The following is a 27,437-nucleotide window of genomic DNA, read 5'->3' as shown; positions in this document are numbered from 1 at the left end:
GCAGGCTGAGGGCGCCACTCCGGACAGCACTTTATTGATCCCCTCAGACCCCTGGGCAGGGTCAGCACAGGTTCCTGGGACGCTGGGCTGCCGTCCCTGAGTAGGGCAGGAAGGAGCCCCATAGGGGCAGAGAAGCCCTGCGGACGGCCAGGCCCCCTCCCCAGCACACCAGTGGGGCGGCGGGCTCTGGCCATGGGCAGCGAGGAGGGAGGAGGAGGCCACAGGCCCGGCCATGGAGCAGCTCAGGCCCCAGCCACGGGGGCCTCGTAGTTGAGCACGTAGTAGTCGTGGACATACATGAGCACGGCCACCGGCTGCCCGATGATGAGCGTCAGCCACACGGCCGCGTTGCCGTAGTTGCCCTGGAAGAATCGGCTCACCAGCCAGGCCAGCGGGATCTGGAGACGCGGGCCCGGGTCAGCCGGCCGCGCAGGACCCAAGGAGGGGCCGCGGGGGGCGCGGGGCACACTCACCTGCGCCATCATGCCTGTGAAGGCCCAGAGGCGGAACATGTGCAGAGGCACGCTCACCAGGTACTGCAATGGGGCAACGGGCGTCAGCCACCGCCGTGGCCACACGCACCCAGGGGGCCAGGGATGGGGCTGACCGGAGTGACAGGGGCTGTATGCGTCTGGGGGACAGGGACAGGGCTGACCGGAGTGATGGGGACTGCACACACCCCCAGGGACAGGGATGGGGTGACGGGAGTGACGGGGGCCGCACGCACCGGGGGGACAGGGACAAAACTGGCTGGAGTGGGTGCTGCACGTGCGGTCGGGGGCGGGGCCTGGGGCTGGTCGTGCCTGCAGCGCACTCACCTCGTGGAAGAAAGCCGAGGCAAAGAACACCCCGGTCCTGGCCAGCCACTTGCTGCTGCCCCGGCGAAGCATGGGCTTGTAGAAGTGTCTGCAGAGGGAGGGGCGTGGGCCGGGGCGTGGGCTGGGGCTGGGCCGGCGCACACAGCTGCCCACGACCACCCCCACCGCCGCCCCGCGCCCACCTGAGGCACCATCTGTGCACAGGGATGTTCCAGTTCTGCCAGAAGTAGGTGACGGACTCCGAGTTCCTGGGGGTGGGAGCAGCGGGTGAGCGCTGAGCGGCCGCAGCCGGAGGTGCCCACCCCAGCCGCACGCCCGAGGCCGCCCACCACCAGTCCCGGTAGAACTCCCGGTCTCCGAAGCGCATGAGCTCAGCCACGGCGTTCGTGCAGGAGTGAAAGAACCAGTAGAAGAAGATGAGCCAGATGAGGTGATTGGGGACCTGCAGGGGAGGCAGGGCCGGGTTGTGAGGCTCGACCCCGCCGGCTCCCGCCACGCCCGCCCCCCAGGCTGCTCACCGCCAGCTTCAGGAGGCGCTCGATGATGCGGGAATAATCCATATCCTGCAGAGACAGAGCTCAGCGCCCCGAGCGGCTCCCACCTGCCCTCCACCCCAGCCCGGGGGAACCTGAGCGCTCACCTTGAAAGGCTTCATGGAGTTCTGGATGGTGGGGACCATCCACTGCAGAGGGGGGCACAGCGTCAGCGCCCGGGCTGCCCGGGCCGCCCGGGCTGCCCGGGCCACCCGGGCCACCCGGCCCCGCGCCCCCCTCGGCCCGGCCCGCGTACCTGCTGGATCAGCCCCACCTGGAGCTGGGTCAGAAACAGCTGAGGGAGGAGGCAGAGAGGAGCAGGCTGAGCCCCTCCAGCCCCAGGCAGGCCCCAGCCTACCCCGCCCCCGCGGCCAGCCCCCATCCTCACCATCTCCAGGAGCCGCCGCAACAGGAAGCGCTTTCGGATTCGGGGAGAGCGGGGGAAGTTGAGCTCATAGCACAGAGTCGGAGCAAAGAGGAAGTAGTACAGATCTGGAACAGGAGGCTGGGGCTAGCACCGGCCAGGCCGAGCCCTGCTGTCCCTGCGCCACTGCCCTTCGGCCAAGTCCCAGGGGGCGTCCTCACCACGATAGGTCAGGTTGTCCGGGTAGCTCACGGTGCGCGGGGCCGCTCCCCCGTTGGCCTTCTTACCTGCGGAAGCTTCAAGCGAGGGGGGCGGGTGAGGCCCTGCTGCTGCCCCAGTCTGGCCCCGAGCCGGCGGTACAAGCTCTGAGGCCCCAGCCCTGGGCAGCCCCTCACCGGCCTTGGCCCTGGCCTTGGCCCTTCGTTCTCGGCACCACAGGTTGACATCCCGGTAGGAGACGAGCTTGAGGAACAGGATGGTATACGCCATCAGAGCCAGCACGGAGCCCACTGCAGGAGAGGCAGGCTCAAGCCACAGCCCTCCCACAGCCCGAGGGAGAGCCACAGCCACAGCCCCTACAGGCGGAGGGCCTGGGTCTCGCCTACGGGCCTCAGAGACAGGCTGGGACACGGGTGGGATGAAGGAAGGGGCACACCTGGAGTGATGGACTCAAGCAGCAAGGCCACGGCCGCCGGGAAGCAGAGAATGGTGGCCAGGTTGACCACGTGCAGCAGCAGCCCTGCCTGCTCCGTCAGGGCACCCTGGGGTGGGTGAGGGGGACCAGAGTGCTCAGTTGGTGTCCCACACCCTAGGCAAGGGGTCTCCCTGGGGAAGGGCTACCAGGCCTGGGGCACAGCCCCTCCCAGGAGAGCTACACACAGCCCTAGTGAGAAGAGCAGACCCCTGGGCAGGGCAGGGGGTGGGAGGGCTCTGCTTACCACTGCCAGGCGCTTCTCCACCTGGAACGCAGCCACAGCAAAGACATTGGCCACTGAGGATGTAAGTGTCACAGGGCAGGTTCAGGCCCCGGTGAAGCCCTGTCCCGTCTCCACCCGAGGCCTTCCTTGGCTCCCAGCTCACCAATAACTAGACACAGGGCGGGCCAGCTGTAAGGGTCCTTCAGGAACAGAGACACCACCTGGATGGGGTCCACCAGGATGCCGTACCTGGGGATCGGGGGATGAGGCCTGAGCAGGTGGGGAGGGGCTTCAGGGGTGGGGCCAGGGCCCTGGGGAAGACACTCACTTGATGAGGTTTTCTAAAAATAACCGTGCATTGCTCAAGATCTGCAAGAGAGAGGAAGGGCACAGCCCCATTAGCCCTGGCCACGGGGTGCCCCGCCCCCCAGCTCCTCTCAGCGCCTACAGGGGCAAGAGCCCCAGGTCCCGAGGGACACATGCACCCTGTAAGCCCAGGCCTGTCCGGCCCGCACGCCAAGCTCCAAGATTCACCACCCTCCTCACCCCACACTAGCAAAGGGACAGGAAGCCCTTCCGCGATGCCCGCATCACCCCAACAAGATGCCCCAATCCCTCCCCAGCAAGAGGGAATCGACCCCAACACCAGACACCAGGGTCTGCAGCAGCACAGACTGACCCGCTGCCTCACAGCCCTCCTCTCACTGAGCTGACGGGGGCCCCAAGGCCCAAGGCAGGGGCAGCCACTCCCTGGGGAGTAGGAAGAGGCAGCTGAAGCCCAAGTGCCCCTTGGTACTCATGCCCCGCCCCTCTTCCGCTCTCCTGTAGCGCTCCAGGCCCAGGCACGTGGCCCCAAAGGAGCTCCCAAGGACAGAACCCCCATGGAGATGGGCTCCTGGCTCTGGCCTGGGGCTGGGGAATGGCTTCCCTCTGCAGGCACGAGGGTCTCCTACTCCATCCCATAAGGTACAGACCCTGCCGAATGCCCCAAACTCAGGCCCTGGCCATGGCTCGTGGTAGATTCTGAGGAAGAGTGATGCTTGACAGCAGACACCGGTGGGATCCCTTACCTGGGTGGTCAGGGAAGGCTTCACAAGGAGGTGAAAACCTGAGAGACACAGGGGCCCTGCCACCAGCCCGGCCTGCCAGGCACAGATGTGCCGTCACCACGCCTGGTGGTGGCCTGTCCGGAAGGCCCACAGCAAGCCCGCTGGAGCTGGAGCTGCTGGTGGGCCGGGCTCAGCCCCAGGCCCAGGCCATAGAAGGAACACACCAAGCAGCGCCAAACACGGGTGCATGTCCCCTCCAGCGAGGGGCTGGGAGAGGCGCCAGCAGCAGGGGAGAGGTTCTGGGGCTGCGCCAAGGGGCCAGGTGGGCCCACGGGGTTGCAGGCAACAGGAGTGCTGCCTGAGCTGCTGAGGGCCACCCTCCAGGGCTGCCTCTACAAACCCCAGGCTGGGAATGGCCTCCAGAGGCCAAGTACACACCTCCTGAGGGTCAGGCAGGCGTCTGGCCCACCGTCCCCTTGCTCAGCTGGCTTCCCACCCACTATACTGCATTGCCCCTCCCCCAGCTCCAGGGAGCGCCTCCTGGGCCCATGGGCAGGGAGGATGTGGGTGTGCCTGGAGCCCTTTCCACTCGGGTAACCGGAGGAGCCACACCCGAGACAGGTGGTGATGTCAGGGCAAGGGTCAAAGGCCTCTGGCCACATCAGCCTGAGTGGTGAGGGCTGGGCCCAGACAGGCCCTTGCCCCCTGCCCCCCCTGAGGGCCACCCCTTGGAGCCCTGGGCTCCAGCGGCTTCTGGGCCAGTACTGCCGCCCCACCCCCACAAGGTGCCAGCAGGGACCAGGGCGGACGGTGAGGGAGGCAAGGGCCCCGTCTAATCCCTCCCTGCAGGCCACCTAGGACCAAGGCTGAGGGAGAGAGGCTCGGTGCCTTCAGAGTCAGGGCCTGGAGCTGCCAGGCTGAGCCCAAGAGCCATCTGCTTAGCCCCGCCCCCTCCGCAGGCCAGGCCGGCCAGGGGCTCCACACCCACAAGTGCCATTCAGAACAGAAGCAGCTGTCTGACCCCCAAGACCACTCACAACTGTTGCGGCTGCTTCAACAGGGACGAGAGTCGATTGTGTGGCCAATGCAGGGACCGCCACCAGGTCTCTCCCCTCCAGCCCGGGCCCGACTCACCAGCATCACCACACACCAATTCAGGATCCCGCGGTAGTTGCTAAAGCCACTGTCCGAGCTGAACAAAGAGTCCTGCAGGCGGTGGCACCTGGAGGCGGGAGACATGCCCTCTCAGAAGCAGGTAGCGGCCAGGCAGGGCTGGCCCCACCAGTCCCGCCCGGAGCTGTGAGAACCCCGTCCGCCTCCAAGCACAGGGCCAGGTCTGGGCGGGCACAGAACCCAGAGCCAGCCTTGGGGTCTGGGGCCCAGGCCAGAGCAGACCACAGGCCCTCCCTCGGAGCGACTCTGGCCCATCCTAGCCCAGCGGGACAGTCTGCACCCCATACCGCCCGCTCTTCTGCCCACACATCCTCCTTCCCGTTCACCATCACAGAAGACCCAGGCAGGGCCAGGCTCTCGGGACCGCCCAGAAGCCTGCCCTTCCAGGTCGCGGGCAGCTCACGCAGCAAACAGGAGCAGGACAGCCGGCCCTGCCTTGCCCGGGGCTACAGAGAGCTGGAGGTCCCAGGCCAAGAGCCCATCCTCGATTCCCAGAGGCCTCTGGCTGCCACCATACGCTACAGCCACAGATGGTGACGCCCCCAAAGGAATAGTCCACTCCAGGGATGTTGAGGCTGACCCAGCAGGCAGCTGTGCAGAGGGGCGGGCAGGGGCTGAATCTGCCTTGCTCTGCCCGTCCCACCGCCCAGCGCCCCAAGGGGCCCCCACCCCCAACCACTTCCCCCCAAGGTTTGGCCCATGCAGGCTCCGGTGTCAACAGGGCCCCAGGCCAAGAGCCAGCTGGGCACCTGGACTCACACGCACTTTCCCGAGGACAGCGCCCCTCAGACATCTGCACAGCCTCCAACTATTGCTGAAAAAGTATCACCTGTTCCGGGTTATAACCACAGGGTCAGCACTGTGTTCCTGCCCAGGCCGAGGGGGCCAAGTAGAGCCCACGCAGGGGCCAGGAGCCTGATGGCAGAGAGACCTCCACAGAAGCAGGAGAGTTCCCACCCACCAAAGGGGTTGGGGAAACACAAGCAGATCCTCAAACCCCCGCGTGGTCCTCAGAGTGACACAGAGCTGGCAGAAGGGCCACAGGGCCTGGGGCAAGGCCCAGACCCAGTTCCCGGCTCACTCAGCCTGCCCCACCCCACCCAGCTGCCGTGCCCCCAGGAAGCCTCACACTGCATTGAGCAAGGCCTCCAGTGTGGTAAGGCGCGAGGCCAGGAACTCCCCTTCTCTCCGTGGACAGGCATCTCCACCTCTTGAGGCCCCCAGGCAGGAGAAGTGGACTCAGAGGCATACACAGCAGGGGCGCCATAGCACAGATGTCCTCTCGGGGCTGACCCACCCTCCATCACAGGCCTTGCCGTGGGTTAGGGTGGACACCGGGAGGTGAGGGGCTGGGCAGGCTGAGGTGCTACCCAGCCGTCTGTAACCTGGCCGGAGGCACAGCCCACACCGCACCTGGCCCTCCAGCCTCCCCCCCTCACAGGTCTCCTTGTGTCCCTCTCCCATCTGTCCTGGGCCTTGCCGGGAGGCCACAGGAGACCCTCTCTTCCCTGAGACTCTGCACCTGCCTTTCTGCAAGGCAACCAGAGGTCCAAGGCCCCACTCCCCAGAGAGGACAGTCTCTGGGCCCGTCTGCTAGAGGAGGCCTCCCCAGCCCTTTTGCCAAGTTTGAGCCCATGCACTTGCACTGGAGCTGTCCCAGGGCCACCTTGTGCCACAACCTGCCCCCCGACCTGCACGTCAACACACATCGAGCAAACACTTCACAACAACGTGACCCGTCGCCAAGAAGACCGCGCTGCTTTTATTTTCAGCAATTTGAAGTTGCCGCAATCCTTCAGCATCTTGAAGATGAAGACAGGGCTGGGAATGGGTATTGTTTTCCAAATCTGACACCAAACAGCGTCATAAAAGCATACTCCGATCCCGGGATCCCGGCTGTCAGGCTCTCAAGGCCTTCCCCAACCTGCCCGCAGCCACTCCCCGGGTCCCTCCACAGGGCTCCTGACCATCCCGGACCGCAGGCAGCACAGGCCCAGGAAAGGAAGCCCGCCCCGCACCAAAACCCACAAGGCCCAGCCTTGCCGCCGGAGTCGGCAGTGGGCCAGAGGGCGACAGGCGGGATCTGGCACAACACCCACAGCGTCTCTGCCACGGCCTCTCCCCTACTACCCAGGCCGCCCACACCTCTGCCCTCTAGCGGTTCCACATTCGCTCCCCAGGTCTGCTCAACCAGCAGGGCCACTGGAACTCCTCACTCAACCCTCACATGAGCTTGGGAGGCAGCCTCGAGGGGAAACTAAGGTTTGCCGAAGTCTAAAGCCTGCCCGGGCACAGCCCCCAAGTGTGGATCACACCTGGTTGAGCTTCAGGGCCAAGCAGAGCAGAGGGACAGAGTGCCAGCTGTCCTCCCAGCAGCCTCCTCCTCGGAACTTCCTTCAGCCGGCCTCTGGGCTGACCCTTGGGATGCAAGAGGATGCGTGTGCTCCCCACAACCCGATACCCTGCTGGGGAGGGAGAAACAGGACATCCCGGGAACCAACACCCGGGGGGCGCCCTGCCCAGAAGGCCCTGCCTGGAGTGCCCAGTAGCCAAGGACCAGACGGCCTGGGCACGGGCACTATGTACAGCGCCCCCTCCTTCCTGCCGCACAGCTGCACCCTGCCATGGCCGGAAGAAATGAGTTCACACCCAGAGCCTGACCCCCCTTCCCAGGCAAGGTGAGCAGGAAGTATAGGGAGGGGAGGAGGCTGGAGCCCAGCGCGTCAGGAAGAATGGGGAAGGAGAGGCAGCAGGCAGGGGCTCCCGGGGGGCTCAGGTGGTTAAGTGTCTGCCTTCGGCTCAGGTCATGATCCCGGGGTCCTGGGATCAAGGCCCACATTGGGCTCCCTCTCCATGGGGGACCTGTTTCTCCCTCTCCCTCTGCTGCTCCCCCTGCTTGTGCTCTCCTGCTCTCTCATTCTGCCAAATAAATAGACAAAAATCGGAGGTGAGGGGAGTGGACAAGGAGGGGAAGCCTAGGGACCAAATCCCAGCACAGCCAGAGCAAGGCCTGAGCCTGTTGGCCCCCTGGGGCCGTCCGACATCGGGGCTCGAGGAACAAGAACACATGGCCTGCATGACCCGAGACCAGGAGGGGCCCTAACAGCCAGCTCCCCCTCTAGCCCCGGGCATCTCCCGCTCCTCTTCCCAGGGGCCCAGACTTTGAGGCTGCCACTCACTTGGCCCAACTACCAGGAGCACAGGCGAGGCTTCAGGACATCGGGCCTTGGCAGAGCAGGAAGTGACTGCCGATCCCAGAGTGGCAACGTGGCCCAAAGCCAGCACCCCCGTCTTACACAAAAGGACACCAACTCCTGCCACCTCTGCAGGAGATCATGCAGCCATAACCCCTGACTCCTGGAGGGCAGTCAGCAGAGGGGACTCTAAGGCCCTCCTGTCCTTTGGAGCCTCCTCAGCACTGCCCCAGGCCCACGGGGAGCAAGCACCCCCTTGGTAAAAGCTCCGTCCCCTGCCACAGCGCCTTCACAAACCCCGGGCCTGACCTTTGCTCGGGCTGCTCAGTGCGGAGATTATCTTATCTTAGGCAGACTGTGAGCAACCCAAGGGCAAGGACCCCAGCCACCCTCACCCACCCTCTCGCCACGGTGAAGCAAGCCCCTGTTCCCCTGTTCGTGTTCACTGAGAGAGCAAACCCTTGCCGGCACACCGGCTGACCGCCCACTTCCTCCTTGATTACCTCTAGCCCCAAAGGCAATTCCAAAGCGTAAGCCCCGAGGACCCTGGGCCAGAAGTGGGAGAGGGAGGCTAGAGGTGGCGACGGGATCACTTGGAGCAGGCTTGAAGGAAGGACCCAGTACCTGGCCCTCCAGGTCCTCCCCATCAGCCCCCCAACCACTTCCTGTCAGTCCTTCAGCTAAACAGGTGCCCACCTGGGGGCACTCCGCGTCCCTCTCCTGTACCCCAACCGGGGGGTGAGAGTCCCAATGCAGGACCCAACTCCGTCCCTGCAAGAAGACACTTGTTCTGGAAACCGAAGCCAGGGCCCAGGCCAGCCAAGCTCTGGGTGACGGAGGGACCCCCATGAAAACAACTCTGGCGACAGTCTGCAGGGACACAGCCCTGCCCCTGTCCCTCAGGCAGCCCCACCGTCCTCTGCGAGACTCCCAAGCGCCAAGGCACCCCTCACAGCCCTCAGAAGACACCTCCCTGGTTACAAACCACCCACTCCCACCCGGCTCCTTGCAGACAGGGAGAACCCGGGGTCCCGGGCTACCCTGGGGAAGAGGACGTGTGGAGGGGTGGGGGGTCTGGAAGCCAGACTGCTGCCGGCTCCCCTCTGCACCCCTACGTGAGTGACCTTGGCAAGGGACTCCCCACTCCTGTGCCTCAGTCCCCCCGCACAGGGACCCCAGGGGCACACCTGCCCACGCCAAGTCCGGGAGCCAGGCTCGTGCACTCGGAGCCCGCGCTGCTGCGGTCATGCCCGGGGCACTGAGGAGGGTCCCGGGCAGCGGGCAGAGGTTAGGGGTGGGGCGCCTCGCTACCTCAGATCCCAGTGGCCGCTGCCCACGTCGGAGCCTCCGTTCTCGTCCTTGTCGGGCGCCGGCGCGGGCGCGTCTCCCGCGGGGCCCACGTCCCGCACCTCTTCCGCCGCCGCGGGCCCGCCGCCGCCCTGGCTCGAGGGCCGTGAACCCGTCCTCCGGCGCCGGGAGCCGCCCGCGCCGCCGCGGTCGCCCATGGCCTCAACCCTCACCCGGTCCGAGCAGAGTCGTGGCCCACCGCGCTCGCAGGGCCCAAGGCCCGCGGCTCCGCTCCAGACCCGCCGCCAACCGCCGCCACCGCCCCCTGCCGGACGCCAATCAGCGCGCGCCCTCCGGGCCGTCCAGTAATGCGGGCACGTCGCTCCGGGAACCCCTAACTGGTCAACGGCCGGGGCGCGTGCCCATTTGTAGTCCGCGGGCGCGCGGGACATCCTGGGAGTCGTGGTCGCTCCGCGCGGGGCACCCTGGGAGTCGTGGTCGCTCCGCGCGGGGCACCCTGGGACTCGTGGTCGCCCCGCGCGGGGAACCCTGGGAGCCGCGGTCGCCGGGTACACCGGAGAGCGAGGTTGCGGCCGGGCGGCCCAAGGCGGACCTTGTTCCCCGCGGGCAGTCTCCACGGAACGCGCCAGGCCTCCTGGCAGCGCCGAGCCTCCCCCCACCGCTTCCTGCTGCTCCTCCCGCTCTGCCAACGCGGGGTTCGCCGCTGCTCGGCCAGGCGCGGAGTGCGGGGTGTGGATGACTCACGAAGGGCCTCGCGGTCGCGTCAGGCCCCGCGGCCGTGTCCGTGCGGCCCGCCTCGCCCACCGCCCAGAGTGTTGGCCTCTGAGCGCACGTCGGGGCGCTCTGGGGTCCCACGAGCCCCCTAGTTACCACCGCAGAAGCCCCTGCTTTTCCTGGGCTCACGCTGTTCAAGCGAGCGCCAGACCGAAGGTCGGAGCCGAGGAAGGCCCCAGCCCCGCGTCCCTGGGACGCCCGCCCTGCCAACTGACTCCTCGTGGAGGTGCCCGGCGGGGATAGGGAAGGTGTAGCCCCCAACTCCCATCCCCGTGTGGCCAGGCCCTGGCCCCCGCCCGCCCGCCCCCGTCCGCAGACTTGCCGGGCCTCCTGCGTTTCCACCCGGGCTAGTTTTGCCAGGTGTGGGGACCCTGGGGTGCCGGATCGCGGGGACCCAGAGGCTTCCGTGTCCTTGCATGACCGCACGGTGCAGCCCCCAAGTGGGCAAGTGCGCCTCCCACCTTAGCTCAACTCTCCTCTCTGCATGGGGCGTGTAGTGGGAACGTCGAGGATTTCCGGGTACGGGGTTCACCGGGGGCTCAGGCCGGGTTTACCCAGCAGCAAAACCCACTAGCCATTCACTCCTAAGTTGAGCAAGGCTGAGAGGAGTGCCTGTCTAGAAGCAAATAAACCGAGAGGGAGCTTCACCCTAAGGCTAGCGGCCTCTCCTGGTGCCCTGGCCACTGCCTTCCCGCTGGGCTCATCCGTGTTCCACCACCTTCACCACAGTGCCTGGGCCCCCTGGTGCCACTTTCCTGTTGCCACTGGGCCATCTGGGATTGATACCAGCCTGGCATCCCTACCTGGCAGGCTGGGGCTACCTGGCAGGTGTCTTTGAGTCACCTGCCAAAGGGGCTGCCCTGATTGGGCAGGAGAGCCCCTCCCCTGTGATTATGCAGCCCCACCGGGGTGAGTCAGTTTCAACCTCATCTCCTATCCAGTCTTTCAGAACTCTCGCCTGTTCACTGGCTGGCCTGGGCCAGGCAGAGCGAGGCCTTTCTGAATACTGATCCCAAGGGAGGGCGAACAAAGGAGAGCGTAGGAGCGAGCCCTGGGAGCTCTGCCACGTGGGCCCACGAGTCCCTGCGTGCCTTCTGGCTGTGCTGTCCTCCCAATACAGAGCCAAGAACTACAGGGCCCGCCCAGGCTGTCGGAAAAGATTAATGACTCAGGCTCCCAGTAGGCCTGGAGAGGCGGGGTGCCCTAGTCATAAAGGGTGAAGAGTCATGTTGGAAGCGGCCGCCTGCATCCACTTCCGGCTCCAAGCCATTGGCAGGCCTGTGTCAGCAGGAGCAAAGCGACCAGAGTGGACAAGGGATCACCAGGGAGGACCAGTCCAGCGGGGCACTGGAGCAGAGCTCGAGGAGAGCAGGACAGCGGGTTAATAGGCAAGCATGGGCTGTGAGAGCAGCAATAAGGACAAGCCTCAGAACCCGGGGCAGGGGAAGGGCCCAGAGGGAGGCCTGTGCGAGGGAGGGGCACATGGGGGTCTTGGGAGGGGGAGGGGGTCAGCACTGGAGCTTCACACGACACCCACAGCATCAATTACCTCAGGGTCCTGGGGAAAATGAGACCCAGGGTGCCAGGGGAGAGGGGAAAGGTCAAGGTAGGTGGGGTTGCTTGGTGACAAAGGGGTACAAGAGGGTTATGGAAGAAAGCTCAGTGGGGATTTCCCGGCCAGGGGCAGCAACTGATTAGGGGACCAGAGGCCAGGAGCCTTACAGGCCTGGCTGGAAGAGATGCAGAGCTTAGAAGCTCAGCCTGTGGCAGGCCACTGAGGCCTGTGAAGGGTCTGGCCCAATGGGACACACAAGGACATGGTGGTCAGCTGTCAGGGCCGCCCATTCTCTGGGATGTGAAGTCCTGTCCGGGGAAATCTGTGGAGATTGAGGGTTGGACTTGCTCCAGGCCTCAGGGAGGCGGTTTCCCTTCTTCCACCCTATCGCCTCTCAGACTCCTGGAGAAGCAGAGACAGCCTGTCTAGACCCAGAAGATGGGAAGGAAGGAGCATTCCTCACCCACGTGTGATGGCTGGTGTAAGGTGGATGGGGTATTGGGGAAGGGCTTGTGTCAAAGGCAGGCCATGGATAAGCTGTTCTCCCAGAGGCTGATTTTTCGTACGCAAATTGAGCTCTGAAGCCCACCCCAGCCCCAGGACTGTGAAAGCCAAGGATCCCTGGGCAGGAGCATCTGCACACTGACCTCTCCCAATACCACGGGCTTTCCCTCCTGAAGTTTTTACTGCTGACAGTGTTCCCCAGAAGAGGGCGTCCCCCTCCATGTGAGCCCCACCCTAAGCACACTACAGGCCAACTTCCTGCAGGTCAGGCTCCCCTGCTGTCCATCCCGATGAAGTCTGGGCAGGCCTATCTCCTGCCAGGATTCACACGGCTGGCCCTGGGATCATTTGGTTCAACTGCATGACTCCAAAGACTTTGGGCCTCTGGCTCATGCCTGCCTACCTGGGTATCAGGAGGCATTGCTGGGGCAGGGGTCCCTGTCCTTGGGCTGTCCCTGACCAGCACAGTCCCACCCCTCATCTGAGTTTGATTCATCCAGTCTAAGGCTCAAGGCCTGTGGGTGGCTGTGGAAGCCTGTGTGGCCCGCCCGGAAGCAACACGGGTCAGCTGTCCACGGAGGCCTCCTCAGACAGTGAGGGGTTAGGGCGTGGGCAGCACACAGCAGCAAGGAGCTAGACCCTGCACCCCCTACTGGCCCCCTTTCCTCCACTGGCACTGAGGAGGGCTTGTACAAGGTGTCAGGCCCTAGGAGCTTGTACAGGGACAGCAGGCCATAGGTCTGCAGGCCTTGCTGTACCTACTCTGGGGACTCCAGATCACTCCTGGTCTGGCCTGACTTCAGGCTGGAGACCCTTAGCTCCCTCAGTTCCAGGCACAGAGCCGATTAACCTGCCATGGGACAAATGCCAACTGCTTTTTGGGGGAGTTCTCCCACAGCTTGGCCTGCCAGGCTGGCCCTTCTGGGTGGAAGAGAACCCTCTTGCAAAAGGGGACACTGGTGCGCCCTGACAAAGGCAGTGCCTGGCCCTGGGGCCGCATGGGCCGGCTGCCATTCCCAGCACTGTACCTGCACAGCCTTGCCTCTGGGACCCAGCATGACTGGGCAGCCGACCCCCAGACATCCCAGTGCCCCCGTGGCGTGGGCCCAGCATTGGATACATCAACCCGACACTCCAAGTTCTATCAAGAGTGGCATTTATTCTCCTCGTGGAGGTGCGGCGCTCCGGGGAGCTGGTGCTATTGTGCTTAGGAAGGAGGTCTGTCCGTCCGTCCGTCTGTCCGGCCGGCCCAGCCCCAAACGGGGGCGGAAGAGGGGCGCGGCCCGAGTAAAAATCCCGGCCTGTTCCGGGTGGGTGGGAGTATGTACAAGGCGGCGGGGCGCAGGCGGGGGGTGGGGGCGGGGCAGGCCGGCGGCCGCAACCCCCACCCGAGGGCCCCCGCATCTCGGGCCCTACTCGTAGAATCAGTACAAAATAGGTGCTACCTAAACGTTCCTTCTACCTGAATTCGCTAAGTCGGTTATTGTGCTGCTTAGTTATGGGGGCGGGAGGGGGCCCATGGCTTTCCACGGCGGCGGCGGCGGGGTGTAGGGAGAGGCAGGAGACCCTGGCCGGCCCATGGCCCTCTGGCCTTCTCCTTAGGTAGGTAGACAGGCGTGTGGGGGTAGGGTGGGGCGCCTGTGTGTGTGCGTGTGTATGAGGGTGTGCCCAGCACAGGAGGGCAGACCCCAGCCTGGGAGCTGTTGGACCCCGAGGTGTGGTGCAGAGGGTTTGGGATGTGGGCCCTGCTGTGCTGGGCCCTCAGTCCACTCCTGCAGGGGCTGCTCTGTAGCAGCTTGGTGCCCATGGGGATGGGGCTGACCAGGTCATACACTCCAGCGCGCACCTTTTGTCTGGCCTGGGCCCCTGGCCCCATACAGCAGAGCCCAGGGTGGCCAGAAGATGGAAGGACTGAGAGTTGGTATGGGTGGCCTGGTCGTGCTGGGCCTTGGGGCCTTGGGTCTGTGCCACCTGAGCTGAGAACGCCAGGTGCTAGTCAAAGGGAGAGCCCAGTTGCACCCAGCAGTGGCCCCGGGCTGGGGCAGGGAAGAAGTAAGGGGGATGCAGGGTTGGGTCTAGGGATCAGGCCTTTCTCTGCGTATGCAGCCCTCCTTGGCCCACCCAAACCTGACGGACCCTTGTGGCGAACACGCACCCCTGCAGGTCGCTGCATCCCTGGCTGACTCTGCAGCGGGCCTGGCACAGAGTAGGTGGGTGATGGATGACTGAAGGAGGGGTCTTGGGGGCAACCACCCCCGCCACTGCCCCTGGAACCATTACACCCGCAGGGCTCTGCCGTGGGGGAGTAGGGAGGAGGAGGGGAAGAAAGTCTGCGCGTCCGGCCCCGCGCAATGTCCCTGATCTAGGGGCCTATGGGGTGGATAGGGCAGGGGGATACCTGATTCTCAGTAACTCTAGAGGCGGCGGCAGCTTCGCATGCAGTGCGCATTATTGCTCTATAGTCGGCATCGGACTAACTAAGAGGGAGAGGGAGCGGGCAGCCCCGGGAAGGGACAGGAGGAGGGTTGGGGCTGCATGCAGTGACGTCACAAAGGCGGCGGCCAATAGGGCGGGCCCTTGGGGCGGGGTCGCCGCCGAGGCTTTGGCATAGACGGGCGAAAGTTGGCAACAGAGTGGGGGCGGGGCCTGGGGCTCGAGGGTAGGGCCCAGGTAGGGGCGGGGTTCAGGGGCGGGGAAAGTGATCCTGGACATCCCGAGCCCCCGGCGTCGGCGGGAAGGATGGGGGCCTCAGCGCCCCTTCCCTGACCCGAGTGCAATCCGTTCATAAATAAAACGTACAAATACAGAAAGAAAGAAACCCGACGCATCCGCAACCCCCCCAGGGGGCTTTACCCGCAAAGCGAATACAGAGAGGTGTGTCATGGGCTGTGCCCAGGCCTGCCTGCCGGGCCCCAGGATCCGTCCTCCAACACCGAATGCCCGGGGACGAGGGAGGGGGCCCCGGGGCAGGGCGGGAGTGGGGTCTGAGGAGGTCGGATAAGTCCATGCGATTCGATATGCGTCATTATTATTCGTTATGAAGGACAGAGCCCGGGAAGCTGGGCTGGAAGAATTCGGATTTGGCCGAGGATGCGAGGCGAGGGCGGGAGAGCGGCTTGGACTGAGGCCCCAGAAAGAACCCGAGGGAGAGGGGTGCCGCCGTCCGCCTCTCTCCCTGATCCCCAACGCGTCTATCACTCCTGGGGTTCAGCGAAGACTGAGGAGTAGGGACGCCTCTGCAGGAACCCCCCTCCGGCTCCTCCCCCCGTCTGCTCCCTGGACGTCTAGGCCGCAGGCCTGGCCCTTGGAAGGCTTGGGAAAGGGGTGGGGAAGACCTGAGTCTCTGCGACGCGATCCAGGGGCGCAGAGGAGGGAGGAGGGGGGTGCTGCCCACCTCACCCCACCCCCGTCTTCAGAGACCTAACTCGGAGATGAGGTTCGGTTCTGGGTCTCCTCGACCCTATTGCTGGGAAAAAGCCTGGGGCACCCTGGAGGGGAAGGGAGGGGGTTCGGGGTGGGTCTCCCCTCAGGACCCTATTGCTTGAAGGGGCCGACAAGGCCCCTGGCGGGCGGGGCGGGGCCGGACCCCCTCCCTCTATTGCTGTGAGGAGGGGCCCGCCCTCCGGCCCCTCCGCCCGGGAGCTGGCGGAGACTTCCCTGGGGGCCCGTATTGCTGAGAGCCGACCCGGCTGGGCTGGCGGAGGCGCCGCCGCCCTAGGCCTGCACGGGACTGAGCTGCGGCGAAGCGGCGGGCGCCTGGGCCGCGGGGCCGCCGCCGCCAGCGCCGCCTTTGAAGCATGCAGACTCGTAGTGCTTGTTGAGATAGGACTTGAGGGCGAAGCTCTTCTTGCAGCGCTTGCACTGGAAGTGCTTGAAGGCCGAGTGCGTCTGCATGTGCGCGCGCAGGTTGGAGCGGTCGGCGAAGGCCTTGCCGCAGTGCGCGCAGCCGAAGGGCTTCTCGCCCGTGTGGGAGCGCATGTGACCCTGCAGCAGCCAGGGCCTCGAGAAGGCCTTGCCGCACACGCCGCACTTGTGGCGCAGGTCGTGCGTGAGCAGGTGCATGGCCATGGCCGGCATGGACACGTACACCTTGCCGCACGTCGGGCACCGCCGCGCCAGCTGACTGTCCAGGCTGCGGTGCGTCTGCTTGTGACGGCTCAGGTTCGACGACGTGGCGTACGTTTTCCCGCACTCGCCGCAAGCGTGCCGGCCCCCCGCGCCGCCAGCTCCAGGCCCCGCGCGCGCCTCCGTGCTCACCCCCGCGCGCGCGCCGCCCCGGCCCCCGGCCCCCGACCCCGCGCCGCGCGCACCCGCCCCGGCCCCGCCTCCGCGGTCGCAGTCGGGAGCTGCCGCGGAGGCCGTGGAGGGAGCCGCGGCGTTGGCGGCCTTACGGCGCGAGCGCCCGTCGGTGATGAAGAAGGCGTCAGCCGCGTAGCCCTCGCTGACCGCCGCGTCGCCGTTGATGTAGCCGCCCGCGGCTGTAGCCAGCTCTGGGCGCGGGGTGGGAGGCGGTGCCGAGCCCGCGGCCGCCGGGCCCAGTTCTCCACGCACGGCCGCAGCGTACATGGGCTCTGGGGACGGCCCTTTGAGCAAGGCCGCCTCGGCATCGCCATCGTAGACGGAGGCGGGCCCCGCGTAGTCGTTGAGGTATCCTGAGGGCCGAGGCGGACAAGCAGACAGAGGGAGGGGGAACCGGGCAGCGGGCGAGACACACACGGGAAGGCGGAGGGCGACACGGGGTCCGGGAAGAAGGGAACAAGGAAAAGGACAAAGGAGAAGGGGCCGGGGGACCGCGGGGCAAGGAGGATGGAGGAGGCAGGGAGGGGAAGAGAAGAGGACAGATGAGACTGGGCCGGGCCCAGCTCCGCCCCCGCCGCCCGCCCCACCCTCGCAGGGGGAGGAAAGAGGCGCATCCTCGGGCGCGGCTGCCCCCCTTCCGCGGAGCCTCAAGGTCAGGGGGGAGGGGCGGCGCTTCCCTCGCCCTTCTTCCTCCACCCTCCTCCCCCTCGGGTTCTCCCCACTTCAGCAGTTTTCCCTGATTATGCAACACACTGCGGACCCGCAGGGCACAAAGCCGGGACCGCCCACCGAGGGACCCCGTCGCTCCTGCCTCTCCGGGCTCCCACCTGCTCTTCCCCTCGGCACCTAGAACTCGTGTCCAGGCTTGATGCCCCCCCCCTTGGTCCCCGAGGCCCCCCAACAAGCCCTGAAGACTTCTCCCTCGGACAGCCCCTCCTACCCCCTCTAGCACCTCCTTCTTACCTCCCAGGTCTTCTACTACTCACTGGACTTGACCCCCTTCCCGCTCCAGCCCTACCTTCCTACATCTACACTGCTTCTTTCCTGACTCCCTTAGGTCATCCTGCACCCTTGGGTCCTACCTTGTTCCACATAGCCCTCTTCCCCCAGGCCCTAACCCTTTGTAGGGGCCTTCCGGAGCCTCAGGACGGGTGACCAGGGAGTCCCTGTGTTGGAGAGTGCCAGGGCACCCACCAGGGGACACCTTCACTGGGACAAGCTGCAGGCAGGCAACATCATTCATGCCAGTAACTACAGTTGTTCTCAAGGTACAAGATGGATCTCACAACCTCAGAGTCACAAGTGCACACACCACATGATGCAGCCTCTGGCTTCTTCAGGGTTACACTCTGCTTCCCAGCCACCATCAACCCTGGAGTGTCCTCATAGGGTGGGCGGCATGCTCACACCAGCATGCCACCTTTTCATGCAGGGTCACACATGCAGCCACCCTGGACACACTGTCAGCCAGGGTCGCCAGTCACATGGGTGCACAGCGGCCTCAGAGTCACATGGTCCCATGTAGTGGCACACAGGCAGGCACACACTCATACAGGGTCACACACAAGCAAGCGCACGCAGTCACATGGCCTCACGCAGTCACATGGGCGCACACAGGCGCACACACAGGCTCACACTTGTTTGCCACCCCACACTGCTGGCACTCCCAGCCCTCCTGCCTGCATGTTAACAGTTGTCCTTGAACTTGGGCACCTTTACACAAAGAGCCTCCCCCTGATTCCAGCACTTAGGGCCTGCCTACTTGGAGCCCTCCTGCCTACATCCTCCCTGGCCCTGGTTGCAGGGGAAATACTGCAGCTCCTCTGCTGGTGCCCTAGTCCTGACAGGTGGCGGCCCCCAGTGGACCCATGCCTACTCCCTGGAACTCACAGCACTCTGTGACCCTAGCCAAAAAAGAGAGGATGATACTCAGGAGGGCCCAGGTTTCTGGGTGTGGGTCGGCATGCAAGGCAGGTCCTGTCATATCAGCAAGTGTCCACACGCACAGCCAGGGTGTGGGTCTATGCGTACCTTCGGGTACTTCCTGTTTCCCACCCTTGCTCCCCACCTTCTCTCCTGCATTGACACCCTCCCTGTCTGGCCTTGGCCTTGTTCTGGCCTGCTTCTGCGTTCCCCTCTCCCACCTTCCTCCACAGTCCAGCTTCGGCCACTGTCTCCTTCTGGTTCTATTCCCTCAGGTCTATTTCCTGGAGCCCCTGACCCTTCCATCCCCATACTCTGGTCCTCTACCCCTCCCAGCATTGCCCTGGGCCCCTTGCTGTCCCCAGCCTCAGCCCAGCTCGCACCTTTCTCGTGCAGTCGCACTCCGAGGTCGCTGCGGGTGCGCCCATAGGAGCTCTCGAGGTCCGCCGAGGAGAACGTGTCAAGTTTGACCTTCTTGACCAGGAAGGATCTGGGCATGATTCCTGCGGGGCTCCGGCGCTGCGGGCCTGCAGAGCCGGGGCGCGGGGGGGCTGCGGCCGCGGCGGGGCCCCGTCACCATCCGAGGAGTGGCGGAGGCAGCAAGGGTCCCCACTCTGGCCTTTAGATGCTGCCGCTGGAGTGCCGTCCTCTCTCCTCCTGCCTTCCTTCCTGCCCTGCGTTTCCTCCTCTGCTCCTCTGAATTCCTCCTCTTTTCCTTCTCTTCTCTTGTCTCTTCTCTTCTCTTCTCTTCTCTTCTCTTCTCTTCTCTTCCTTCCTTCCTTCTTTCCTTCCTTCTTTTCTTTCTTCCTTCCTTCCTTCCTTCTTTCCTTCCCTCCTCTGGTCCTGGCTTCCCAGCCCGCAGTGCCGCCCCTGGACAGGCGGGGGAGGAGGCCGGGGGGTGGGGGGTGGGGAAGGGGGGAGCGGCTCCGTCCCGGGCCCGGAGGCTGCGAGTGGGTGCAGGGCTGGCCCGGCTCCGCGGCCCCCTTCCCCTCCCCCCCACCGCCGCGGCGGAGCTTCAGTCAGCGACCCCCCATGCCCCTGGGGGTGGAGGCGCCGGGCCCGGAGAACGCGGCGGCGGCGGCGGCGAGAGCGCCAGCAGCTTCAGCACCGCGGCCAGCGCCGGCCCGGCCAGCACCTCGGCCAGCGACCGGGCGCGCTCAGCCGCGGCGGGCGGCGAGGGGCGGGCCGCGGGTGCTCGGCCGCCAGGCAGGGGTCCTCGGCGGGGGTCTCTGGGAGGCTTGCTTTATTGTTCTGCAGCCGGAGCGAGCGGCGGCGGCGGCGGCGGCGGCGGCGGCGAGCGGGGGGCGGGGGTCCTCGGGGGGAGGGGTGCGCAGGGAGGGCGGGCCGAGGGAAGGAGAGAGGGAGGGACGGGGGCTCCGGGGGCGGGGCTCAGCGCTCGGACAGCTCCCGGGCCAGGCCTCCTGCGCCCGCGGCCGCCTCTGCCTGCGGCCGGGCCCAGCCTCTGGCTTTTAAAGCCCAGAAGCTGAGGGAGGGGGAGAAGGGGAGGGAGGAGAGGCCGGCGGAAATGGCTGCGCGGGGCCGGGCCCGTCCAGGGTCTCCTGGGAGGGGTCTTGGGGATGCCGCGGCCCCAGCATGTGTGGATTTCCCCCGAGCAGCTTCGGGAATGGAGGCCCAGCGGTCTGCGGCATTGTCGTGCGTGGGGGGAGGGGGAAACAGGCCTGGGACTCGCGAGCCCCAGACTTTGGATCTTGTGGGGAGGAACGCAGGGCGGATCCCAGGCTAGTCCAGCCTGCCTGGCTTTCGGGTGCGGAGGCTGGGGATCCTAGGGGCCGGGCGGGGGCGGAGGGGAGGCGAAGGAGCGAATGCTGAGGCAGCGAAAGCGCAGTGTGGAAGCGCGGCGCGCGCCCTGTGCCGCAGTGTCTCCCTGCCACTCGGTCACCCGGGCTGACCTCGCGCCCGCTGGAGAGGCCTCCCCCCTCCGCCTCTTTCCCCGGGGACTGAGGTCGAGCGCCGCGGCGACGCAGCGAACGGGCTGTGAAGCGGGAGAGGGGCTGCCATGCCCTTGCTCTAGAAATTCGACTTCGTGGTGGTTTTACACCCTTCCGCGCGGCTGCAGCTCCCCCCGGCGGCTCCGCAACCAGGCGGATAACCCTTCCCGAGGCCGCCCGCCCGGAGTTTGCAGCCCCCATGACGTCAGCCCCAGCCGCCAATGGCCGGGTGCGGGGGTGTCGGGGGCTCCAGGCCGCACAATGGCTGCGCGTGGGGACATATGTCCTCAATTAGGACCCGGAGCTGCCATTGTCCCCTCCCTCGCCTGCGCCGGATGGCTCGGGAGTCCACGCTCGGAGCGCGCCTCCGCGCGACCCGCTGTCACTGAAGACCAAGGTCGCAGGGGTGGCTCCGGGGAGTGTCCCGGCGCGGCCGAGCCGGGAGCGCGTGCACGGCGGGGGCGCGCGCGCCCCCGCCGCTACACGCAGTGACCTTGTGCAGGGCGGCGCGGCGGGACCGCGGGCCCCGGCCGGGAGCGCGCGGCGGGCGGGCCACTCCGGGAGCGCGCGTGCGGGGGCGTGCCTGGAGGGCTGAGCTCGGCGCCCCGCTTCCTCCCGCGGCTCGGCCCCGCAGGCGAGCAAGTGTGCGTGCGAGCGAGCTGGCCCCGCACGGGGGGCGCGGCGGAGACCACAGGCCCGCTTTGTGGCCCTGGCCGCGGCCGCGGCTGCATATCCATCTTGCGTGGCAGGCTGTTCCCGAGGGGTGGGGGCGGGGCGCCGCCGCCCCCTTATCGCGGAGTCGCAGCCGGCGAGGCCCTAAGTGGGGGCGGGGACGGGACCCCCCCCCCTCGGCAGAGCCTGTAGTCCCTGCTCCCTCCCAGGAGGGCCCGGCCGAGGCGCAGCCGGAGGCGCGGTGCCAATTAGCATTTTGATTGCGGGACTGGGGGCCCATCTGGACCGAGGCCTAATTACCGGGCAGACCCTCCGGGCGCGGGCTGGACGTGCCCGGCACAGTCCCTTCCGCAGCGCCACAGGCCCCCGCCCCAAACTCCTCCCGGACAACCGCCCCTGCCTCCTCTCTGACTTCATTCCTGTTCCCTCCTCCAGACCCAGTCACTTTATCCCTGTGCTCGTGTGTTCCTGGCCCCTTCCCTCATTCTCCCGCTCGGCTGCCCATCCTCTTGTTCACGCCCTCTGTTCGTGCCCCTTCCCCTTGTCCGTCGTTTTTCTGTTCCTCCATCCAACCTCCCTGTCCCTCCATCCCCTGGTTCGCTGTCCGTGTCCCTTTCCCTCTCTCAAGTGTCTCCCCCCCCTCAACCCTCTTGACGGACAAGTCGTCAGGGCCCAGACACATGTGTCCCACGGCAGGGCGATCCCGAGGGGACTATGCGGGCAGGCCTTGATCGTGCTCGCTCAGGTGGAGTCCGCAGCCCCTGGAGGTGCCTGGCAGGGAGGGGCAGGTGGGCCCAGGCCTCGGCCATCAGCCGGCAGTGGCTGGGTTGCAGAGCACACATGAGGCCCTTCTCAATTACTTGGGCCTCCTCGCTCCGCCTCCTTTCCAGCGCCCCTCCTGCCTCCACCAGGATCTCAAGGTCGCTGCGCCCCAGTCTTGGGGTCCAGCTAGGAGGGACTGGGGAAGGAGATGGTGATTCTCATGCTTTTGGAAACTTTCAGCTGTCTTCCACCAGAGGCCACCCTGAATCTCTCCCACTGAGGGCTGGAGGCCAGAGGTTGGGGGGGGTGGCTTTGTTGCAGGGGAGGACAGGGGAAGACAAGGCTGCTTTGGCCTTGTCTGGACCCAGCCAGCTGAGGGTTACTCCAGCCCTCAGGGCATTAGCACCCAGGGTGCTTGGTCTGTCCCGCCTGCCCCCATAGAGCCTCTGGTCCTCCGAGACTCTCCCCTCCGTTCTGTCCCCTCCATCTGAGTCCATGTTGCAGCTAGGCCCAGACTCTTACCCACCCGGGGTGAGGGAATGCAGTGTTGGTTCTGTGTCCCTCTATGTCCCTCTGCTTCTGGGCATGCCACCTCCAATCCTGCACAGGTCCCCTGCTGCTGGAAGGCCAGGCTTTAAAGGGGAGACTCACTGAGTTATGTCCCCAGCATCTGGCCCCCAGCAGAGCCAAGATCCCTGTGTGTGCTCACTCCTGAACCCTGTGGTCACCTTCTCATCCCCCTCCACTCTAGCAGGGCTCCAATCCAGTCTATCCTAGGCTAGAGAGGTGAGACTTGCCGCTCAGAACAAACCACTCCCGACCTGCTCCTAGAGCCCATGGGCAGCCCAGGACACAGGTACCAACCAGAAAGACAGACCAGGTCATAGGTTGGATCATGAGAGCAGGAGGGGGTAGAGCCCAGGCCTGGGAGACAGTTGTGAGCTGTAGCCTCTGTCCAGAGGAGCTGGGGTTGTGTTGAGTCTGAGGAGCCGCCCAGAGGCCAGTGGAGAAAAGCAGAGCGGCTGGGGCTGGGTGCATCCGGGTTTGGGCTTTTCCCAGGTGAGCTTCTAAAAGGTGCACCAGAGCCCAGGGGGTGTGCAAGAGAGAGGTGACAGTGATCGTGGGATCTAAATGGGGCGAGGACATGGCAGGGTGGGGGCCCGGGGTGCCGCAGTCAGCGTCTGCAGGGCTGAGCTGGGGGCTAGGCGATGGGCTGAGAAGAGGGTGTCGAGTTGAAATGGCAGAGCGGGGGTGAGGGGAGACAGTTACTGATGGTGACAGGGTCTTGGGGCATAACGGGCAGAGGACGAGGTCACTGGCAGGAAGAGGAGGTCAGGACTGAGGGGCAGGAGTTGAAGGGCGGTCAGGAGAAGTTGAGACCACCAGGAATTCACACGGTACCCACAGCAAGGGCTGGTGTGGGCGGTTGGCACGACGGTTGGCACAGCTGATGGCTCGCGTCGGCCGGGACTCCTGGAGGGAGGAGTGGGGAAGGGGCCACAGGCCACAGTGAGGAACAGGGCCAGTGGGTGCCGCCCTTCCAGGCCAGGGGGCTGAGGTGGGGAGAGAAAAATCAGCCCTCAGAGAAGGCTGGCGGGAAGGGAGCAGGGCAGAGGGGAGCAGGGTTTCCCAAGGGAAAGCGAAGGCCCAACAATGGGGCTGAGGTTCTCGGTGGGAGGGGCTGCTGGTGAGCAGCTCCAGGCTTGTGAGGACAAGGGTGTGAGGCAAAACAGGTCCCTACTGGGACAGGAGCTTCCGCCCTACAGAGGAGAACGAGGCAACTACAAATGTCTACTCGAAAAAGACAAGGTAGGGTCCTGGGTGGCTCAGTTGGTTAAGCAGCTGACTTTGGCTTCTGGCATGATCCTGGAATCCCAAGATCCAGTCCCACATCGGGCTCTCTGCTTGGCGGGGAGTCTTCTTCTCCCACTGACCTCTCTGCCTCTCTCTCAAATACAATTTTTTTTTAAATCCTTAAAAAAAAAAAAAAAGAAAAAGACAAGACAAAAAGCAAATATCGAAGTAGTAGAAAACATTTGTATAACAATGGGTTAATATTCTGATTATAGAATAGCTACTATAAATGAACTCTACAGAATGAAAATGCTGAGACACCCCCCCCACACACACACAGGCAATTTACCACACAATAAACAAGAGACCTTACTGGGAAAGACATGCAAATTAAACAAGACGCAAATTTCAGGGTGGGTTTTGTTTTTGTTTTGTTTTGTTTTTCTATTATATTTTTATCATAGAAAATATCAGATGTGGGACCCCTAGGTGGCTCAGTGGGTTAAGCCTCTGCCTTCAGCTCAGGTCATGGTTTCAGGGTCCTGGGATCGAGCCCCGCATCGGGCTCTCTGCTCGGCGGGGAGCCTGCTCCCCCCGCCCGCTGCCTGCCTCTCTGCCTGCTTGTGATCTCTGTCTGTCAAATAAATAAATAAAATCTTTTAAAAAAGAAAATATCAGATGTGTGCAAAAGTGCAGAAAGTCAGATAAGATGGGCCCATGTGTGCCCATCAGCACCATCACCCGAGACCGGCTCACAGGCAATCTGGTTTCCTTTCCATTCCCATCCCTCCCCCAAATCCCAGATGTTGTATCACAAAATGCCACTTTTAGTAAGTAAGCAAAGAAAGATAGGAGAGCGCACAGGGTTCTGGGCATTGTATGAGGCAGCCCCTGCCTCCTGCCCTGAGCTCACCCAGCTGAAGCTGGGGGCACCAGGATGTGGGATTAGGCACTGTCCCCTTCTTGGTTCAGGAAAGATGTCCCCTTAGCCTCCTGAGTCTTACGGCCACTGGAGAGGCTAGCAGCCCTGAGTGACCCAGGTCCTACTTCGTTCCAAAGGATTCACCCGCCTGACCCTGTTCAGACCCTCCAGCCTCATTTCAAGCCTGAGATAGAATTTCCATACAGCAAAATGTGTGTTCCATTCAGTTTTAACAAACTCAGTTGCTCCTGTATTAAGACACAGGATGGACAGTGGGTGAGGCGCCTGCCTGCAGCTCGGGTCATGCTCCCAGGATCCAGGAACTGAGTCCTTCCTCAGGCTCCCTGCTCAGTGGGAGCCCGCTTCTCCCTCTGCCTGCTGCTCTTCTGCTTGTGCTCTCTCTCACCCGCTCTCTCTCTCGACAAATAAAATCTTTAAAGAAAAGAAAGAAGGACACAGGACACTTCCATTCCCCTCCAGGACAGTTCTTTGGGGGAAATTTTAAAGGAAACACAAGGGGGAGGGGGCGCAGGAGTGTGGCCCCTGGGGGAGGGGAGGAAGTGGGGGGAAAGAGAAAGTGACCAGAGGAAGTCAGGGACACCACGGGGGGGGGGGGGGGGGGGGATGCTGGGGCAGTGGGCAGTGAGCTGTCATCCTGCCTGAATTCCCTGGAAATTTGGTGTGGGGCGGTCTAGCAACTTTGTAATGTCCTTTTTTTTGGTAAGATTTTTTTTATTCATTTGTCAGAGAGGGAGAGAGAGAGCACAAGCAGGCAGAGGGAGAAGCAGACTCCCCACTGAGCAAGGAGCCAAATGTGGGACTCGATCCCTGGACTCTGGGATCATGACCTGAGCCAAAGGCAGATGCTTAACCCACTGAGCCCCCCAGGCACCCAACTTTGTAATTCCTAATGCAGTGTGAACCTTTCCACCCTCGCCTCCCTGGCCTTCCCCTGGGGTTGCACACTCTCAACATTTGCTCTAGAACATGCAGAAGAGGAGACTAATCAGGGGCGCCTGGGTGGCTCAGTGGGTTGGGCCGCTGCCTTCGGCTCAGGTCATGATCTCGGGGTCCTGGGATCGAGTCCCGCATCGGGCTCTCTGCTCAGCGGGGAGCCTGCTTTGCTTCCCTTCCTCTCTCTCTGCCTGCCTCTCTGCCTGCTTGTGATCTCTCTCTGTCAAATAAATAAATAAATAATTAAAAAAAAAAAAAAAAAGAGAGGAGACTAATCAGAGAAAGACCTGGGCATGAAGTGACCTGCGTCATGGCTTCACATGGCCCAAGACGTGGTAGGGGCCCTGAGAGGGAGGACGGATTGGGGAGAGCAATGTAGAAATGATGGCCTAGAATCTTCCAGATTTGATGAAGATTATAAATTTACCAATCCAAAAAGGTCAGGAAGCCTCAGGCACAAGCTACGGGAAGGAAACCACACCCAGGCCTGCCGTAGCCAAATGATCACGGGAAACAGTAGAAGCAGCCAGCAGGGTTGAGGAGTCAACAGACACGTGTACAAGGAGCAATGATGTGGCCGACACTGATCTCTCGGGGAAACACAGCGAGCTGGGAGAGAGCAGAGCAACGCCTCTAACTGCTGGGAGGAAAACACTGCCAACCAGACTGGGATGCCCGGGGAGAACACCTTTCAAACACACAGGTTAGGTAGACTTTTCAGACATACAGAAGCTGTAAGTGTTCATCACCAGCTGAGTCACAGTATAAGAAATCCTAAAGAAAGTCCTCCAGGCAGAAGAAAATGACACCAGGTGAGAATCTAGATCTCCACAAAGAAATGAAATATGTGGAAATTGTAACTGAGAGGTAAACGTGAAAAGTTTGATTCTTGTTATTTAGAAGATAATCTGCTGATTTTTTTTTTTTTTTTTTTTTTTAAAGATTTTATTTATTTATTTGACAGAGAGAGATCACAAGTAGACGGAGAGGCAGGCAGAGAGAGAGAGAAAGGGAAGCAGGCTTCTTGCTGAGCAGAGAGCCCGATGTGGGACTCGATCCCAGGACCCTGAGATCATGACCTGAGCCGAAGGCAGCGGCTCAACCCACTGAGCCACCCAGGCGCCCGATAATCTGCTGATTAAATAGAATTAACAATGTATGTGAGATTTATAAAAGACAAAAACAAATGCGGAACTGGCGAGCAGCGTCCAGGTGGGAGATGGAAGGAAGTACTCGCTGCAGAGGTAAGGTCACCTGCTGCTGCTGTCACCGGAATGTGGGCTGTGATACGTCAAAGATGTCTCTGTAAAGAGTAAAGAAATTAAAATAGCACAAATTATAGCTAATAAGCTAACAAAGAAAATAAGTCATACAAAATTCTCAACAAATCCAAAAGAAGGCAGAAAAAGAGGAAGAGGAAAACAGAAACAGTTGAGACCCACAGAAAGCACAGAGCAAGATGGTAGACCCACGGCCAGCATGTCCCCGATCACATTAGATGTGACCGATCTGAGCATCCCAGCTACAAGGTGGAGGCCGTTGGGCACAAAAAAGCAGGACTCAGTCAAATACTGTCTACAACAAGCCCATCTTACATATAAAAATAGGTTAAAAGAAGAGGATGGGAGAAGATATTCCACAAAAACACTAAAGGCTGGGGAGGCTGCGCTCCCATTAGGCAAAGCAGATTTCTCAGTAAAGCGCATTGCCACAGATCGGGAGGGCCCTTTCAAAGCAGGGGAGACCCATGGTAACTACTACGGTCCTGGTTGAGAATGAATGAGACCCTGACACGTGGGCTGAGGACAGCTGGGTGGGTGTCCCCGAAGGTCTCTAATTTCCAGACCCCCTAATCTGGACCAGCAGAAGTGTTGCCTTCCGGTAGGAACTTGCTCTCCCTGGGGAGACACAGGGACCATTCCCTTTCCTGACCTTGTGTACACCCTTAGGGTCTGTCTCCACTTCCCACCACG

At 63.4% G+C, this 27,437-nt stretch overlaps 2 protein-coding genes across 4 annotated transcripts; both read right to left on the bottom strand.

Annotated features, from left to right (window-relative positions):
* Positions 1-18: 18 nt before the first annotated feature.
* On the bottom strand, positions 19-20,908 carry DGAT1 (diacylglycerol O-acyltransferase 1). Of its 3 annotated transcripts, XM_047725029.1 has the most exons (19): positions 20,879-20,908; positions 16,621-16,630; positions 9,360-9,672; positions 4,816-4,903; positions 2,961-3,001; positions 2,796-2,881; positions 2,654-2,706; positions 2,371-2,476; positions 2,111-2,224; positions 1,937-2,011; positions 1,740-1,843; positions 1,608-1,646; positions 1,459-1,500; positions 1,337-1,381; positions 1,148-1,260; positions 1,001-1,066; positions 819-906; positions 474-536; positions 19-398 (listed from the first exon to the last, which is right to left on the bottom strand). In XM_047725029.1, exons 3-19 carry the CDS (start codon positions 9,551-9,553, stop codon positions 243-245), a joined length of 1,473 nt encoding a protein of 490 aa, XP_047580985.1. In that variant the 5' UTR covers positions 9,554-9,672; positions 16,621-16,630; positions 20,879-20,908; the 3' UTR covers positions 19-242. The 3 variants fall into 3 exon arrangements, with proteins under 3 accessions (XP_047580985.1, XP_047580983.1, XP_047580984.1); XM_047725027.1 differs by lacking the exons at positions 16,621-16,630; positions 20,879-20,908 and having other exon boundaries at positions 9,360-9,707; XM_047725028.1 differs by lacking the exons at positions 1,608-1,646; positions 16,621-16,630; positions 20,879-20,908 and having other exon boundaries at positions 9,360-9,709.
* Positions 13,335-19,129, bottom strand: SCRT1 (scratch family transcriptional repressor 1). The gene is made up of 2 exons (XM_047725048.1): positions 18,795-19,129; positions 13,335-16,841 (listed from the first exon to the last, which is right to left on the bottom strand). The coding sequence occupies exons 1-2, from the start codon at positions 18,907-18,909 to the stop codon at positions 15,904-15,906; spliced, it is 1,053 nt and encodes a 350-aa protein (XP_047581004.1). The 5' UTR covers positions 18,910-19,129; the 3' UTR covers positions 13,335-15,903.
* Positions 20,909-27,437: the final 6,529 nt, after the last annotated feature.

Source organism: Lutra lutra, chromosome 4 (genome assembly GCF_902655055.1).
Source record: "Lutra lutra chromosome 4, mLutLut1.2, whole genome shotgun sequence".
Taxonomy (NCBI): Eukaryota; Metazoa; Chordata; class Mammalia; order Carnivora; family Mustelidae; genus Lutra; species Lutra lutra.
The sequence above is the reverse complement of the archived record's forward strand: the minus strand, read 5'-3'. Positions and strand labels throughout refer to the sequence as shown.